This window comes from Myxine glutinosa, chromosome 3, assembly GCF_964187855.1.
Source record: "Myxine glutinosa chromosome 3, kmMyxGlut1.1, whole genome shotgun sequence".
NCBI classification, from domain to species: Eukaryota; Metazoa; Chordata; class Myxini; order Myxiniformes; family Myxinidae; genus Myxine; species Myxine glutinosa.
This window is the reverse complement of record NC_136263.1, coordinates 1,496,821-1,516,341: the sequence shown is the minus strand read 5'-3', so window position 1 is coordinate 1,516,341 and position 19,521 is coordinate 1,496,821. Positions and strand designations below refer to the sequence as shown.

Genomic DNA, 19,521 nt, shown 5'->3' with positions numbered 1-19,521 from the left:
TGCAGTTTCTCCATATGCACCGTTTCTCTATATGCACCATTTCTCTATTTGCACCGTTTCTCTATTTGCACCGTTTCTCTATATGTGCCGTTTCTCGATATGCACCGTTTCTCTATATGCACCGTTTCTCTATATGCACCGTTTCTCTATATGTGCAGTTTCTCCATATGCACAGTTTCTCTATTTGCACCGTTTCTCTATTTGCACCGTTTCTCTATTTGCACCGTTTCTCTATTTGCACCGTTTCTCCATATGCACCGTTTCTCTATTTGCACCATTTCTCTATTTGCACCGTTTCTCTATTTGCACCGTTTCTCCATATGCACCGTTTCTCTATTTGCACCGTTTCTCCATATGCACCGTTTCTCTATTTGCACCGTTTCTCCATATGCACCGTTTCTCTATTTGCACCGTTTCTCTATTTGCACCGTTTCTCTATGTGCACTGTTTCTCTATGTGCACCGTTTCTCTATGTGCACCGTTTCTCTATGTACCGTTTCTCTATGTTCACCGTTTCTCTATGTGCACCGTTTCTCTATGCACCGTTTCTCCATGTACCGTTTCTCTATATGCACCGTTTCTCTATGTGCACCGTTTCTCTATGTAACGTTTCTCTATGTGCACCGTTTCTCTATGTGCACCGTTTCTCTATGCACCGTTTCTCTATGCACCGTTTCTCTATGTACCGTTTCTCTATGTGCACCGTTTCTCTATATGCACCGTTTCTCCATATGCACCGTTTCTCTATGTACCGTTTCTCTATGCACCGTTTCTCTATGCACCGTTTCTCTATGCACCGTTTCTCTATGCACCGTTTCTCTATGCACCGTTTCTCTATGCACCGTTTCTCTATGTCCCGTTGCTGGCAGGATCACAGTGAATTCGCAATGTGACGTCACAGACAAACTCGAAAATCGAAAGTCAGGTTTTTTCAGCTCTTTCTGATTGGCAAATAATAAAAATTCCCCTTGAAGGAGCTGTGCTCCAACTCGAATCGAAAGAATGGACGCGACAAAAAGCTGGAATTCGTCCGAGTTTCTTTATTGCATCAAATCAACTCGGGTAAAAACTGAAAAGCCCGTTTATCGGGCAGCATTATATACAAGCACTCGAATATCTCATGCCGGAGCGTTTGCCCTTAAAAGGTGCGACTGGGCGTGTCCGGGAGACCTGGGCGAGTCTGGACATGCCCGGGAACGGCGAGACTGGGTGTCGCCGGACGGGCCGGGCGTGCCTGGACATGCCCGGGAACGGCAAGACTGGGTGTCGCCGGACGGGCCGGGCGAGCCCGGGAAAGGTGAGTCCGGGCATGTCCGGGAAAGGCGAGACTGAGCGTCTCCGGGCGGTCTGGGCGAGCCCGGCACAGCGATCGCTCCGTGGTTGCGTCTTTGGCAGGTGTAAGGCGATTGTGTATGTTCAGCGGCAACTGCTACACACGCCCCCCCAGAATCGACTTGCACCGGCAGGGTCAATTTAAGGGGGGTCCTGATGACCCGGCCGAAGCGACCCCTGGAGGGTCGTGGGGGGGGGGGCGGTGTGGGGGTGGGTGGTCGAGCGGGAGGCACCGTGGACGGGGGGCGGCCTCGCCGCGGAGGAAGGGCCAACCAAAGTGGTTGGTCGATGTCCACGTGCGCCGGCTTGAGGCGGTCCACCGAAATCCGGTCCGACCTGCCGCCGACGTCGATGACGAAGGACTTGTCGTCCCGTCGCAGGACCCCGAAGGGTCCGTGGTACGGCGGCCTGAGTGGCCCCCGGTGTGCGTCATGATGCACAAAAACGTACTCCGCTGTGCGAAGTGCTGGGGGGACGTAGGACTGGGGGTCACCGTGGCGGGACGTTGGCACGGGGGCAAACCGTCGGGCGGTCTCCTGGAGGTCCGAGCGCTGGCGAGCTGCGGACCAGGGACTGGTAGCGTCGGGCACGAATTCGCCCGGGACGCGTAGCGGCTGGCCATAGACCAGCTCGGCGGTGGACGCCCGGAGGTCCTCCTTGGGGGCCGTGCGGAGGCCCAAAAGGACCCACGGTAGCCGGTCGGTCCAGCTGCCGTCCTGAAGGCCGGCCATGAGCGCGGCCTTCATTGAACGGTGGAACCGCTCGCACAACCCGTTGGCTTGGGGGTGGTAGGCTGTGGTATGGTGGAGCCTGACCCCCAGGTTGCGGGCGACCGCGCCCCACAGCTCGGAGGTGAACTGCGGCCCGCGGTCCGAAGAGATGTCCGCCGGTGCGCCAAAACGGGCGACCCAGGTGGCGATGAAAGCCTGCGCCACGTCGGCGGTGGTGGTGGAGACGAGGGGAATGGCCTCCGGCCACCTGGTGGTCCTGTCCACCATGGTGAGCAGGTGTCTGAAACCCCGTGATGGGGTGAGGGGGCCCACCAGGTCCACGTTGACGTGGTCGAAACGCCGTTCGTGCACGGTGAAAGGTGCCAGCGGGGCCTGGGTGTGTCGGTGGACCTTGGCCTGTTGGCAGGCCGTGCAGGTGCTGGTCCAATCGCGGACATCCCGTCGAAGGCCGTGCCAGACGAATCGCACCGACACCAGCTTCTGGGAAGCTTTCCGGCCCGGGTGGGAAAGGCCGTGGAGGGAGGCGAAGATGCGGCGTTGCCAGGTAACGGGCACGATGGGGCGAGGCTGGCCTTGGGAGACGTCGCAGAGCAGGACAGTGTCCACGAAGGGGACGTCGGCCAGGCGGAGGCCCGTGTCCGCCGCCCGGAGGGCTTGCACCGTGGTGTCGGTGGTCTGGTCAGCCGCCATAAGCGCGAAGTCCACGCCGAGGTGGACCGCGTTTGCGCTGGCCCGAGAAAGACAGTCGGCCACGGCGTTGTCTTTGCCGGCGACGTGCCCGGATGTCCGTGGTAAACTCCGACACGGCGGAGAGGTGGCGCTGCTGGCGGGCCGACCACGGCTCCGTGACTTTGGCCATTGCGTAACGTAAACCAACGGCTTGTGGTCGACGAAAGCCGTGAAGGGTCGGCCCTCCAGGAGGTGGCGGAAATGGCGAATGGCCAGGTGTAGACCGAGGAGCTCGTGGTCAAACGTGCTATATTTGAGCTCATTTGGCCGGAGTTGCCGGCTGAAAAATCGAGTGGCTTCCAAACCCCTTTCACCCATTGCTCATGTACGGCGCCCACCGCGTAGTCGGAGGCATCCGTGGTGAGGGCGATGGGAGCGTTGAGCACCGGGTGAGCGAGCAGTGTTGCATCGGCGAGGGCCCGCTTTGAGCTTGTAAATGCCGCGTCCATGGCTGCGGACCAGACGACGTCGTGTTTGGCCGGCTTGCCCCGGAGGGCTTCGTAGAGGGGCCGCATGAGCTGAGCAGCGCGGGGCACGAAGCGGTGATAGAAATTCACCATTCCGAGGAACTCCTGCAGGGCCTTGATGGAGCGGGGACGCGGAAACGCGGTGATGGCCTCGACCTTGGTAGGCAGCGGCACGGCCCCGTTCTTGGTGATGTGGTGGCCCAAAAAATCAACGGCCGTCGTGCCGAAGTGGCATTTGGCCGGGTTGACGATTAGGCCGTGCTCGCTGAGGCGCCCGAACATTGTTCGGAGGTGGAGGAGGTGCTCGGCCTGGGAAGCGCTGGCGACGAGAATGTTGTCCAGGTAGATGAAGAGGAACGGCAGGTCACGCAGCACGCCGTCCATCAAGCGCTGGAACGCCTGAGCTGCGTTCTTGAGGCCAAATGGCATTCGAAGGAATTCGAATAAGCCGAACGGCGTGATGACGGCCGTTTTTGGGACTTCAGCCGGCCTGACAGGTACCTGGTGGTATCCCCGTATCAAATCGATCTTCGAAAAAATGAACCGTCCTGCCAAACGGGCGGAGAAGTCTTGAATGTGCGGGATCGGATACCTGTCGGGGGTGGTAACGTCATTAAGGCAGTGGTAGTCGCCACATGGGCGCCAGCCGCCCCCCGGCTTCGGTACGATGTGTAGTGGCGAAGCCCACGCGCTATCGGAGTGCCGCACGATGCCGAGGTGTTCCAAAGCGTCGAACTCGGCTTTGGCCACGGCGAGCTTGGTTGGGTCGAGGCGGCGGGCTCTGGCGTAGACCGGCGGGCCCGTAGTTGGTAAGTGGTGCTCGATACCATGTCGTACCGCGACGGCCGAAAACGTCGGCCGCGTGAGGGCCGGGAACTCCGCGAGCAGGCGAGCAAACTCGTTCGCCGCCGGGAGGGCGCATGCTAGCTCGGTCGGCGCGGAGCTGCTCAACGTGCATGCCAGGGAGCTGAAGGTCTCGGCGTTGACGAGGCGACGCCGTTTGACGTCAACCAGCAGCCCGTGTGCACAGAGGAAGTCGGCGCCCAGCAGAGCCATGGGCACGCTTGCGGTCACAAAAGTCCAATGAAAGCGCTGGCTGCCGAAGCAGAGGGTGACGTTGCGCGGGCCGAAGGTGCGGATGGCCGATCCGTTGGCCGCCACCAAGGAGGGGCCGCAAACCGCAGACTGCCTGTCCTGATCGGAGGCGGGTATGACGCTCAGTTGGGCGCCGGTGTCACACAGGAAGCGCCGTCCGGACGCTTTGTCCCTGATAAAAAGTAAGTTGCCCGTGTGGCCGGCGCTCATGGCTGGTAATGAACGCCGGCCCGGCCATTTCCCGACTTGCCGAAAGTGCATGGGGGTCGGCATGTCCGGGCCTTTTGTCCGAACCTGGCATGGTAGTAACACCACGCCTGGTCAGGTGGAGGCCCCGGTCGTCGTGTTGGAGGCGGTCGGCGCGGCGTAGCGGCCGCCAATTGCGCCGGCAGTTCGGCCGCCGACCGTGCCGGGTGCTCGGGCGCCATGGGTGTTGCTTTGGACGGCGGCGGGCTTCAGGTCGCTGCCCCGATGCGTTGGCCTGCCGAGGAGATCTTGTCGGCTTCCCTGGTGAGGGCGCGGGGATCCGTGATCTGCGTGCTTGCCAGGGCGAGGCGTACCTGGCTAGGCAGCTGACGGAGGAACAGCTCTTTTTTTTTTCTTTTCTTTTTTGTATACAAGATCGAGGCTCGTGAAAGAGCGAACATTAATCACACAGAAAGACAAACAGACACATAAAACAAATAACATCGGGAGCGGTAGACAAGATGGGGAGAGAGGGGGCAGGGGCAGGACACAAACACAACATTTGAGAGCAGGGACCGAGAGACATGGAGACATCGAGAGATCTGTGGGAGGGAGAGGGCTTTGGGGGGGAGGCATGTGAAGGGGGGGGGGGGGGTGGGAGAGGTATAAACATATGGACACTGCCAGGACTTCCAGGAAAGAATTGAAAGAAAATCTTCTTGAAAAAGAAAATCCGGGGCGTGGTCCCCGAGCAACGAGAGCATGTAATCCATTCGCTCGGACGGGCGCGTGTCGCCGAGCTCGGGCAGGTCGAGCAGGCGCCGTGCGCGTTCCGCCGATGAGAGGGCGAAAGCGTCGAGGAGGAGCTTCTTGATCGCGCCGTACTTGTCAGCGGCTTGCGGGTGCTGGAGGAGGCTGAGGGCGCGGGCCGCGGTGGCTGAGCCGAGTGCTGCTACCACATGATGGAAGCGGGTGTCGTCAGCGGTGATGCCTCGCAGGGCGAACTGGGAGTCCGCCTGGGCGAACCAAACCGCCGCTTGAGCCTCCCAGAAGGTAGGCAGTTTGAGGGCAACTGCCGTGTCCATGTCGGTAGGTCACCAATGAAGGAGCTGTGCTCCAACTCGAATCAAAAGAATGGACGTGACAAAAAGCTGGAATTCGTCCGAGTTTCTTTATTGCATCAAATCAACTCGGGTAAAAACTGAAAAGCCCGTTTATCGGGCAGCATTATATACAAGCACTTGAAGGAACTGCGCTCCAACGCGAGTCGAAAGAATTGACGCGACCAAAGACGGAATTCGTCCGAGTTGCTTTATTGAAACAAAACAGCTCAGGTATTCTAACAAGCCCGTTTTTCGGGCAACAATATATATACACATTTATGTCGGGAAGTTTGCCCGGCAAAAGCTATACCGGGCATGCCCGGGTATCAAGGGCGAGCCTTGGAAAGGCGAGTCTGGACCTGCCCGGGCGTGTTTGGCTGCGGCCTGGCAAGTCGAGGCTGGGCGTGCCCGGGCGCTCTGGGCGAGCACTGGAAAGGCGATAGCGGGCATGCCCGGACGCTCTGGGCGAGCCCTGGAAAGGCGATAGCGGGCATGCCCGGGAAAGACGAGACCGGGCGTGCCCGGGAGGTTCGGGCGTGCCCGGGAACAGTGAGTCCGGGCATGCCCGGGAGAGGCGCGTCTGGCCGTGTTCTGGCCGGTGCAAGGCGATTATGTACATCCAGCGGTAACCGCTACACACTCGAATATCTCATGCCGGAGCGTTTGCCCTTAAAAGGCGCGACTGGGCGTGTCCGGGAGACCTGGGCGAGTCTGGACATGCCCGGGAACGGCGAGACTGGGTGTCGCCGGACGGGCCGGGCGAGCCCGGGAAAGGCGAGTCCGGGCATGCCCGGGAAAGGCGAGACTGAGCGTCTCCGGGCGGTCTGGGCGAGCCCGGCACAGCGATCGCTCCGTGGTTGCGTCCTCGGCAGGTATAAGACGATTGTGTATGTTTAGCGGCAACCGCTACACCCTCAAATTAAACCGTGATGATTGGCAATGTGTTTTTCAGTGGAAAGAATTGCGTTTGGGTTACCTATGTATTCGTTACCTATTCGGAGTCTTTCGGTCTTTTGGTCTTCGGTATCTTTAAGGATCTTTGGAATATTTTCGGTCTTTGGGGTCTTTTCGTTCTTCAGAGTCCAAAAGGTTCTCTTGGGTTTTTGGGATCTTTAATGGTCTTTTGGGTCTTCGATGTCGTTAAGGGTCTTTGCAATATTTTAGGTCTTCGTGGTATTTTGGGGTGTTTGGGGTTTTTAGGATTGTGAGGGTTTTAAAGGGTCTTCAAAGGTCAAAGGGGTCTCAGAATACATTTCAATAGTACATCATTAATTAATAGTCACAAAAAGCATGAAACACACACACACACACACACACACACACACACACACACACACACACACACACACACACACACACACACACACACACACACACACACGTCATCGATTTATAGTCGATGTTGGTTTTAGATCATTCTGGAACAATGATGAACAAGCTTTGCGTGTGCGGAAGGTATTGATTTCAGTGGTGTAAAATGTAGGTGTGATTCCTTTTTGGGTGAACAAAGATGGCGGACGGTGGGGTCAACTTTCATACTCGAGCCTCCTATCCAGTAGTGTAGAGATCATGGTGTGGAGCCTCGCGGCTCTGAAAATGCAAGCAAACTAAAACGAAGAAGAAGAAGTTGATGACGATTTGTTTCACGTGATTCCTGTACGCGCACGTGGGCTTGGGTTTCTTCTTCACCGTTCATTTCACTGACAGGTTTCATTCCTTTCTTTTACACCTTTTCTCACATCTTCAGCCGGTTATACGGCGGAGTGCGTTGCGGCAGCTTCTCTTTCATTCGGGTGTGTTTATAGCCAAGCGTCGGGCCCGTGCTTTGGGACTCGGCCTGCGGCCTCGGCGGTCTGAGGTGTCTCGACTAGATCGTAACCCGTTCCGCTGAGCAGGAAGATCGTTCTCACGTCTTATCATCACATCGGCGCCGAAATAGGCATGTTATTGTATACATACATACATACATACATACATACATACATACATACACATATATATATATGTACATACATGCATGTATACATACATATATACATACATATATACATACATACATACATACATACATACATACACATATATATATGTACATACATGCATGTATACATACATATATACATACATATATACATACATACAAATATATATATATACATACATGTATACACGCATCATACATGCATGTACACATACATCATACATCCATACATACATACAAACATACATACATACAATATACATACATACATACAAATATATATACATACACACATGTACATACATACATACATACATACATACATACATACATAGTATACGAGTACACACTATGTGAAGATGTACATGGTGTACACACTATGTGGGGATGTACATGATGTACACACTATGTGGAGATGTATATGGTGTACAGACTATGTGGAGATGTACATGATGTACAGACTATGTGGAGATGTAAATGATGTACAGACTATGTGGAGATGTACATGATGTACAGACTATGTGGAGATGTGCATGATGTACAGACTATGTGGAGATGTAAATGATGTACAGATTATGTGGAGATGTAAATGATGTACAGACTATGTGGAGATGTACATGATGTACAGACTATGTGGAGATGTACATGATGTACAGACTATGTGGAGATGTGCATGATGTACAGACTATGTGGAGATGTAAATGATGTACAGACTATGTGGAGATGTACATGATGTACAGACTATGTGGAGATGTGCATGATGTACAGACTATGTGGAGATGTAAATGATGTACAGACTATGTGGAGATGTACATGATGTACAGACTATGTGGAGATGTAAATGATGTACAGACTATGTGGAGATGTAAATGATGTACAGACTATGTGGAGATGTACATGATGTACAGACTATGTGGAGATGTACATGATGTACAGACTATGTGGAGATGTGCATGATGTACAGACTATGTGGAGATGTACATGATGTACACACTATGTGGAGATGTGCATGATGTACAGACTATGTGGAGATGTAAATGATGTACACACTATGTGGAGATGTACATGATGTACAGACTATGTGGAGATGTACATGATGTACAGACTATGTGGAGATGTAAATGATGTACAGACTATGTGGAGATGTACATGATGTACAGACTATGTGGAGATGTACATGATGTACAGACTATGTGGAGATGTACATGATGTACAGACTATGTGGAGATGTACATGATGAACACACTATGTGGAGATGTACATGATGTACACACTATGTGGAGATGTACATGATGTACAGACTATGTGGAGATGTAAATGATGTACAGACTATGTGGAGATGTACATGATGTACACACTATGTGGAGATGTACATGATGTACAGACTATGTGGAGATGTAAATGATGTACAGACTATGTGGAGATGTACATGATGTACAGACTATGTGGAGATGTACATGATGTACAGACTATGTGGAGATGTACATGATGTACAGACTATGTGGAGATGTACATGATGTACAGACTATGTGGAGATGCACATGATGTACAGACTATGTGGAGATGTACATGATGTACAGACTATGTGGAGATGTACATGATGTACAGACTATGTGGAGATGTACATGATGTACAGACTATGTGGAGATGTGCATGATGTACAGACTATGTGGAGATGTAAATGATGTACAGACTATGTGGAGATGTACATGATGTACAGACTATGTGGAGATGTGCATGATGTACAGACTATGTGGAGATGTACATGATGTACAGACTATGTGGAGATGTACATGATGTACAGACTATGTGGAGATGTAAATGATGTACAGATTATGTGGAGATGTAAATGATGTACAGACTATGTGGAGATGTAAATGATGTACAGACTATGTGGAGATGTAAATGATGTACAGACTATGTGGAGATGTACATGATGTACAGACTATGTGGAGATGTAAATGATGTACAGACTATGTGGAGATGTACATGATGTACACACTATGTGGAGATGTACATGATGTACAGACTATGTGGAGATGTGCATGATGTACAGACTATGTGGAGATGTAAATGATGTACAGACTATGTGGAGATGTACATGATGTACAGACTATGTGGAGATGTGCATGATGTACAGACTATGTGGAGATGTAAATGATGTACAGACTATGTGGAGATGTAAATGATGTACAGACTATGTGGAGATGTAAATGATGTACAGACTATGTGGAGATGTAAATGATGTACAGACTATGTGGAGATGTACATGATGTACAGACTATGTGGAGATGTAAATGATGTACAGACTATGTGGAGATGTACATGATGTACAGAGTATGTGGAGATGTACATGATGTACAGACTATGTGGAGATGTAAATGATGTACAGATTATGTGGAGATGTAAATGATGTACAGACTATGTGGAGATGTACATGATGTACAGACTATGTGGAGATGTAAATGATGTACAGACTATGTGGAGATGTACATGACGTACAGACTATGTGGAGATGTACATGATGTACAGACTATATGGAGATGTACATGATGTACAGATTATGTGGAGATGTACATGATGTACAGACTATACAGTGGAGATGTGCATGATGTACACACTATGTGGAGATGTGCATGATGTACACACAATGTGGAGATGTAAAGGTTTCGTTAAAACGTTAACAGCAGATAATTACTCCCGCCAGGAAGTAATGCATTCGATCGTGTCCGTGTGTGTGTGTGTTCGTGTGTTTGTGAACAAGATATCTGGAAAAGTTCTGAACGGATTTGGATGAAAGTTGGTGGGATGATTGCCCTTGGGATAAGGAAGAATTGATTAGTTTTTGGTGAAGCTCAGGATATTATTCCGGATCCAGGAATTATTTGAAGGATTGTTTACCATTGGAAGATAGGGCTCATTTTTTTTTGACATTATCTTCTATATATTCTATATTTAACATTGTGATATGAAAATAGTTTTCATATTTGTTGTAAATGTAGTTTAAACTCGTGGTTATGCGTTAGAGCGGTGTATTTTGTTAGCAGCGTTGTCTTCAAGGTTCTTTTTTTTCCTTTCTAATAAAGACATATTCTGTCATTTTAAAACCACCAAAGTGTGTATTCGGTTTCCCCGTTGCATAAAATGTATCGTTTGATACGTATAATGCTTTAAAACTGCTTTTTTCCCCTTTAAAAAAAAATTATACCTCAGAGAGTCAGAAGAGATCAACATTTACCTCGGCGAATGTCAATCGCGGTGTCAGTATTTGATGAACTTATAAAGACTTAGGTGACTTATAAGTGTGACAAGCATGTGCACGGGATTCTTCCCAGAAGAATGAGTGGTCGCTTTAGCTTGTACGACTTAAAATGAGCGAGTTTTGCTTTCACGTTTGGGCCAGTTTTACATGTTGTATCCCTAAGGAATGAAACGAACGTTTTTCTGGCTTACAATTTTATTTGAAGTCACACATGCCTCAAAATACACTCACTTATATAGAATTGAATGCTGAATCCGAAAATGTAAGTGAAATTGCCTTGTTTTTTTTTAACATTATCTTCTATATATTCTAAATATATATCTGTGCAGTGTCTGTCTTGTGTTGTCACTGAACTACTCCCTCAAACGTTTGTGAAATCGTACTATTCCAACTTGACCCACGGCAGGAGTATGCGCTCTACTGAGTGGCGTTCTAGACCCTTATATTTCCCCTCTTGTGCTGTGCAGGATTCCATGGCTTTGTTGGAAGAGAATTTCCCTCGAGGGGGCAAGCAGGAAAACACGACTCCCGCCTCAGCTCAGAAAAGAAAGACCATTGCAAATGACAATCTTTTTGATGTAAGTGGAAGTAAATTACCTTGATGATGTAAGATCTCTATTTGGAGAGCTCATCCACAGGTGTTCAAGTAGCTTTTCCAACAGGATGCGCTGAACACCCAGTGTGTGTGTGTGTGTGTGTGTGTGTGTGTGTGTGTGTGTGTGTGTGTGTGTGTGTGTGTGTGTGTTTATACAGCATTGCCATCACATAACAATCCTTACACCACTGCCTCCAGACTATTGTCTAGGGCTTGGCCTAGCTAGAAGTATTAGAAGCTCCTATATTGTACACCGCTCCTTTCCCATGCCATCTGCAGGCGCTGCATAATGTCATTGCCGGGCACCGAAGGGGGCTCGGCAATGACGCACACTGAAAGGGAGTACTCAGTTTTCATTCTGGTTGTTGTACACCGCTACTTTCCTATGCAATCTCCAGGCGCTGCATAATGTCATTGCCGGGCACCGAAGGGGGCTCGGCAATGACGCACGCTGAAAGCGAGTACTCAGTTTTCATTCTGGTTGTTTGTTTGTTTGTTGTACACCACACCTTTCCTATGCCATCTCCAGGCGATGCATAACGTCATTGCTGGGCACCGAAGGGGGCTCGGCAATGACGCACACTGAAAGGGAGTACTCAGTTTTCATTCTGGTTGTTGTACACCACTACTTTCCTATGCAATCTCCAGGCGCTGCATAATGTCATTGCCGGGCACCGAAGGGGGCTCGGCAATGACGCACGCTGAAAGCGAGTACTCAGTTTTCATTCTGGTTGTTGTACACCGCTCCTTTCCTATGCCATCGCCAGGCGCTGCATAATGTCATTGCCGGGCACCGAAGGGGGCTCGGCAATGACGCACGCTGAAAGGGAGTACTCAGTTTTCATTCTGGTTGTTTGTTTGTTTGTTTGTTTGTTGTACACCACACCTTTCCGATGCCATCTCCCGGCGATGCATAACGTCATTGCTGGGCACCGAAGGGGGCTCGGCAATGACGCACGCTGAAAAGGAGTACTCATTTTTCATTCTGGTTGTTGTACACCGCTCCTTTCCTATGCCATCTCCAGGCGCTGCATAATGTCATTGCCGGGCACCGAAGGGGCTCGGCAATGACGCATGCTGAAAGCGAGTACTCAGTTTTCATTCTGGTTGTTTGTTTGTTTGTTTGTTTGTTTGTTGTACACCGCACCTTTCCTATGCCATCTCCAGGCATTGCAAATCGTCATTGGTGGGCACCGAAGGGGGCTAGGCAGTGATGCACGCTGAAAGGGAGTACTCATTTTTCACCCTGGTTGTTTTCTTTCTTGCTTTCTTTCTTTCTTTCTTGTTTGTCCGGGTGATATCTCAGCCATCCTTTGAGCTCGGAAGCTGAAATTTCGGCACAATAGTGAGCAAGTAATTTGTCAAAAACAGTATTTTTTGTTTTTTGAATAATCAATTAATTGAGGAGTTATTTAATTATTGGCGATTAATTAAGTACTTATTCATGGCTGGAGTCATGTCATCATCTCTCCTTCTTGGCCAGGCTGGAGTCATGCAGTCTCTTTTCAAGTTTCAAGCAAGCAGAGGGTCAAGGCAGTGTTCTGGGACCTGTGCTTTTTCTCGTGTTCATTTCTCGTGTTCATGCTACACACACACACACACACACACACACACACACACACACACACACACACACACACACACACACACACACACACACACACACACACACACACACACACACACACACACACCTGGCGTTGGCTTAGCGGCTAGGGTGCCGGCTTGGGATCCTAGGATCCTGGGTTCGAATCCCGGTCGATCGCTGAATTAACGCCAGGGGGGTTGACTCAGCCTGTCATCCTTCCGAGGTCGGCAAATTGAGTACCAGCTTCCTGGGATGAATGATCACGGTGTGTACCCCGGTTCAGAATAGGCACACCGTAGGGGAGAGTGGGGTAAGTTGAGCCTAAGGGTAAGTTGAGCCACCCCATGTTTCTTAGAAAGTGAAATATTTGAAGGTGTTAGAGCGCCATCTATACTTTCATAGCAACAGTCTTTCTTCCTGAGTACACATGCAGAGGAATATGAAGCAGGGGTAAGTAAGATGTTATGAAATTTGTATTTTTTTCAGAATTTCCCAAACTTTGAGTTATGGTGTTTTGAGGGTGATAACAATAGAATTAATGGAAGCTTAATGAATTGTTTATGTAGTAATGTGAACATGAATGGTGTAGATTATTTACCTGAGAGTATGAATTGTAAATTGAATCAATACGTGAAATGAGCATGTTTATATTCAAAGTGGCGCCCGTGGGGTAAGATGATCAATTGGGTCGGGTCAAGTTGAGCCATGGCTCATCTTACCCCATGAACATGTGTGCAAGATAAAGTAATTGCTTTATACGCAAGTTGGAGTTGAAAACTGTAGTTCTTGTAATATAACACCGATACTTGTGTATAGATCTAAATCCTATTCCTAAGAATGATTTATGTAAATATTTTTGCATTAATCACAGGTAAATGGAAAAATGCCTTGGGACTATAAAAGGAAGACAGCAGTGGTTGTTCTTCATAATTATTTGAAATACAAACCAGTTCATCAGCATATCTGACTGATAAATCTTGACGATTACATATGTATGAGCATTCAGCCAAAGTTTACTGATAATTAATGTGTCTTACTAATAATCAGAACACAATACATGTATAATTATTTCAGTTCAAACTGTTAAATTTTATTAGATCAATTACATCATGTTACTTTGTAATAGACACGAGGTGCTTCTTACATGTGCGTACATTTCACACAAGGGAAAGGACCATTTATCAAGTTTCAATTATTGAACTGAAAAATCTGATCTGAGAAACGTGAACATTTACAGGAAACTACTTTGTCTTGTTTTGCATTGTTAAAGCTATAAGCAACAGCTTTTGCGTGATTGTTAAAAAAAATGTGTATTCATTAATACTTCATGCATTCCCAGTTTCAATGGGTTTTCTCAGTGTTTTATCAATAATAAGCTTTTCCAGTGGATCTGGACTTAAACTTTTTGTCTCAAACTTGTTTTATTGCTGATCTGTCCTGTATTGAGCCGGTGAATTTGATGGGACACAAAATGTTTCATGTTGGTTTTTCCTTGTGGCTCAACTTACCCACTGGCTCAAGTTACCCCGAACCCATGATCAAATTGCCCCATCATTGGGGCAAAATGAGCCATTAGACAACTTTTTTTTGAAGGCCTCTGCTAATTAATTACATGAAAATGAAATGGTAACGTGTATGAGGGGAGAAGCAAGTATTTACACCATCATAATCACTATGGCTCTGATGCACAGCACTTTATATTTGATGTCCAGAAGGGCATTACTGAAAAATGGCTCATCTTACCCCACTCTCCCCTATCCCTGCGCATCGAAGAGCGTGACCAAGGGTTGGCGTCAGGAAGGGCATCCGGCCATAAAAACATTGCCTCAAAACAGGGAACCATGATTGTCATGGGGCCCGCAAGGCTAACCCCCGCTCTAGCGGGGAAAAATGGCCTTAAAACGATCATTCATTCATAAGTACTTATTCAATTAATTAAATTTCCTTTCTCTTCTGACCATTATCTCAGGCACCTTTTGAGTTAGGAAGCTGATATTTGGACATGCCAATGACCAGGTGATTTGGCTGCAAAGGCTAATTTTGATTTATCAATTAATCAATTAATCGATTAATTATTTAATTATTCGATTAATGAGTAAAAAATTTTTTTTTAACTCACAGATTCTGATAAAATGGTGGTGGTTTATGTATTCTATGACCGAATTGATTAATAATTTAATTTTTCAATGATTCTTGTTTATTTATTTTCATTAATTAATCATTTATTTATTTTCTTTCTCATTTGGCCAATATCTCAGGCACCTTTTGAGCTATGAAGCTAATATTTGGACATGACAGTGACCAAGTGATGTGGCTATCAAGGATATTTTTGATTTATTGATTAATCATTTAATCGATTAATTATTTATTGATTAATCAATTAGTTATTTAATTTTTTATTAATGACATTTAATTAAATTTCTAAAATATACATCTTCGGATGAAGCACTAGTGGTTTCGTTATGCTATTAGCCAATTGATTAAGAAAATATTTTATGATAATCTTTTATTGATTTTAATTATGCAATTAATCAATCAATTATTGTACACCTCTCCCTCCCAATGCACTCTCTGTGAGCTGCACTGCGGTATTGCTGGGCGCCAGGGGCGCCCTGTCAATGCCGCGTTGTGGGATATTTAATTATTTGGCATGGGGGCGGTGTACTTTGAATGTATCTTTACTTGTTTAGGACCTTTTTTCTGCTGATCCATGGACTTGACAAAGACACATGAAAGCCCGCTTGGAGTTTGCAAAAAAGCACCCAAAGGACTCTCAGACTGAGAGAAACAAGATTCTGTGGGCTTTCATGTGTCTTTCACTGAGGAGAGGCTTCCGTCTGGCCACTCTGCCATAAAGCCCAGATCGGTGGAGTGTTGCAGTGATGGTTGTCCTTCTGGAAGTTTCTCCCATCTCAACACAGGATCTCGGGAGCTCAGCCAGAGTGACCATCGGGTTGTTGGTCACCTCTATTACCAAGGCCCTTCTCCCCCGATTGATCAGTTTGGCCGGGCGGCCAGCTATAGGAAGAGTCCTGGTTGTTCCAAACTTCTTCCATTTGAGAATTATGGAGGCCACTGTGCTCTTGGGAATCTTCAATGCAGCAGAATTTTTTTTGTCGGCTTCTCCAGATCTGTGCCTCGACACAATCCTGTCTCTGAGCTCTGCAGGCAGTTCCTTCGACCTCATGGCTTGATTTTTGCTCTGATATGCATTGTCAGCTGAGACCTTATATAGACAGGTGTGTGCCTTTCCAAATCATGTCCAATCAATTGAATTTACCACAGGTGGACTCCAATCAAGGTGTAGAAACATCCCAAAGATGATCAAGAGAAATGGGAGGCACCTGAGCTAAATTTCAAGTGTCATAGCAAAGGGTCTGAATACTTATGTAAATGTGATATTTCAGTTTTTTATTTTTAATATTTTTGCAAAACTTTCTTAAATCCTGTTTTCTCTTTGTCATTGTGGGGTATTGAGTGTAGAATGATGAGGGAAAAAATGAATTTAAACGATTTCGGCATAAGTCTGCAACATAACGAAATATGAAAAAAGTGAAGGGGTCTGAATACTTTCTGAATGCACTGTGCATACATACGTACATACATACATGCATGCATACATGATCACAAACACTTGCTCCATTACATATAGATTATGCAGTCTTATTGGGACAAGAGGATAATAATAATAATAATAATAATAAAGGAGTCTTATATAGCCCCATCAAGTAGAGTAAACGACCCTCATGGCGCTTTACATTATCATGCAAAGGCACACACACCGCACTCGCATACACAAACATACACACCTTCACTCTTGCCCTATTCCTCTCCCTCCCCATTCAAAACCCACAGATGTGTACTCCCCCTCCTCCTTCCCTCCCTCCCCCGCACATGTACACAGACATACTCTCGATCTCTGTCCCACCTCAAACCAAAGGGAAAACAGGACTTAGACTTTGAAAGACTTGTGAAACAGATAGGTTTTGAGGGAGGTTTTAAAGGCAGGAAGAGAGTCAACATGTCGAACAGAGGAAGGCAAGTCATTCCAGAGCAGAGGTGCAGCAAAGGAAAAGGATTTCTCGCCAAATGACTTGGTGCTGGTGCGCGGCAGCTCTAAGGTCATAGAGTCGTCGCTTCAACGAAGCCGTCGCCGAGGTTCATAGAGAGTGAGCAAATCGGAGAGAAAGTGAGGTCCCATTCCACACAATGATTTATAACATAGTGTGCAAATTTTGTGTTGCACACGAGCAGAGACAGGCAGCCAGTGTAAAGATTCAAGAAGCGGAGTAACATGGTCAGACTTCTTCGCCTTACAGACAAGACGAGCGGCAGAGTTTTGAACCTTTTGTAACTTATCCAAGAGAAACTGAGGGCAGCCAGCATACAAAGAATTACAATAGTCTAGCCTTGAGAGGACAAGGGCACAGACCAGAGTTAGAGCAGCTTGAGGAGTAAGAAAGTGGCGAATGAATGCGATCTTTCGCAGCTGAAAGTATGCTGATTTGCAAGTTTGAAGTACTTGCTTGGAAAATGTCATGTTACAGTCGAAAACCACACAAAGGTTCTTGGCCGACGAAACAAAGTTTACATCGGTTTCACCAACTTGAATAGTGTTGTAGTAGTTGTTGTAAGTAGTTGTTGTAATTGTATTGTTGCGGTTTTGAGAACCCACACTTGTAAATATCACATCATTAAAGGGTTAAAGGTAGCACCCCATAGATAGGCCACAAGCAACACGTAGGTCACCAGAGGACTTAAGTTATTTCATTAGTATGTGAAAAGATAAGGCCATGTTTCCAATAGTTGAATCTGCGTTGTGTCAATCAAATAAGGAGTAGGCCCCATTCCATCCATTTTGGCAGCCTCTCTCTCCAAGCGACGCCATTACACGCCCTCCTGTCTGTACCCCACGGCCCTCCCAATTGTTTCGCGCCTTGTCAGCAGCCTTCGCTGCCCGTGCACTCGCTCAACGCCGCCATAAGCCATGAGGTAAAGCCCGAGAAAGGAGGTGGAGCACAAGAATGGAGGTGTGGCCACGTCAACCCACCATCAGGGCGGGGCCGGTAAGCGACGACCAGCCAACCAGGGCTGAAGTAAGATCGCCTGATAGGCGTGGCTTTTGGGCTGGCGGAGCGATCGCTTGTATGAGATATAAAAGCGCGAGCACAAAGCCCTTTTACAGGACTGGTTGGAAATGCGCATTGAGAAGGACTCTCGTAGGAAGCTTGTGCTAAAAGGACTTGTTGGAAGGCGCTCGTTAAGAGGATTTATGCAGCGGTGCTCATTAAAGAGGACTTGTGGGTACCTGCGCTTGATCAAAGAGGGCTCGCTGGCATTGGCGTTTCAAAGGAGGACATTGGAAAAGGGGGCGTTTGGCACGAGTGTGCAACTATTACGAACGCAGCCAGGACACCAGCCTTCCCCCCATTTTATAATTGTCCGTTCGCGTTACACTGAAGAGCTGCCTGCCGGGTTTCGTCCGCTGGACCGGAGCCGGGTTGGAGCCTGGACGTGCTGGTGACCATCAACCATCTACAATCCCCGTGTGAGTGTCTGTATGAGAGACGGGCCCGTTTGTCCAGGGAATAAGATAAGACTGTTTAAGGCTGCCCTGTGTGCTTCTTCTTCCGCTTCCTTGTACATTCCCTTCTTTCTTTTCCTCTTCTCCTTCTTGTACATTTGTAATAAATTGCTTTGTTCTTCCTATTTTCTTGGTTTCCTCTCCATCCGATCGCATCAGTCTTTTCTCCAATTGGGTAAGCGTGGCACGATCGCAACCGCTTAGAATCGGGTCTAGTCACTTTTTTTTTTTCTTTTTTTTTTTGTATACTGAATCGAGGCTCGTGAAAGTTAACAGCTCGGATCGCGGATTGCTATCCGCTCGGTATTTTCCATATTATCCGTGGTTCGAGCGGGAGTTATGCCCTCGTTTCCGGTCGGCATTAGTAATTAGGTAGTCGTGAACCCCTAGGCCTAACAAACCCTACCTAACACCGCGCCGGGAAGGATGTTATAACTTCCAGGACTCGCGTCGGCAAGATAAAAGGACAAGGGAATTAACCCCCCCTTGATAAGGGGAGAGCCGACGTCGGAGATCCGCAACTATATATATATATATATATATATATATATATATATATATATATATATATATATATATATATATATATATATATATATATATATATATATTGTTACGGAACCCAACGTCGGCCTATGGTTCCCCTTTGAGGGGGTATTAGTCCCCTCGTTTGTGACTGACCGACGCGGTCCCTGAAGCTGCACCGCGACCTCCGGAAAGGCCGGTGCACAGCCCCGTTCGTACCGCGGACAGATGTTAATTGATTGCCGAGCGGTGTTTAGCAACCGCGGCACGAACTGTTACCAAGACTAACCCGATCCTGAAACGTTGGCCAAAATCGTGCCACAGGTGTCCAATGAGGGAAAAG

The 19,521-nt window shown here is 47.8% G+C and overlaps 1 protein-coding gene across 5 annotated transcripts in view; it reads left to right on the top strand.

Moving 5' to 3' along the window:
- PDCD11 (programmed cell death 11) overlaps nt 1-19,521 on the top strand; it is a 698,902-nt gene that overhangs the window by 503,850 nt on the left and 175,531 nt on the right. For 2 of the 5 annotated variants that reach the window (XM_078773691.1, XM_078773688.1), the window contains exons 1-2: nt 7,276-7,582; nt 11,354-11,464. The exons of 1 other annotated variant lie outside the window; for it this stretch is intronic. In XM_078773691.1, coding sequence (XP_078629817.1) covers nt 11,360-11,464 — 105 coding nt within the window. In that variant the 5' untranslated portion in view covers nt 7,276-7,582; nt 11,354-11,359. Of the gene's footprint in view, nt 1-7,257; nt 7,583-11,353; nt 11,465-19,521 lie in introns of those variants that run through there. 2 more of the 5 variants (XM_078773689.1, XM_078773690.1) reach the window with 2 other exon arrangements.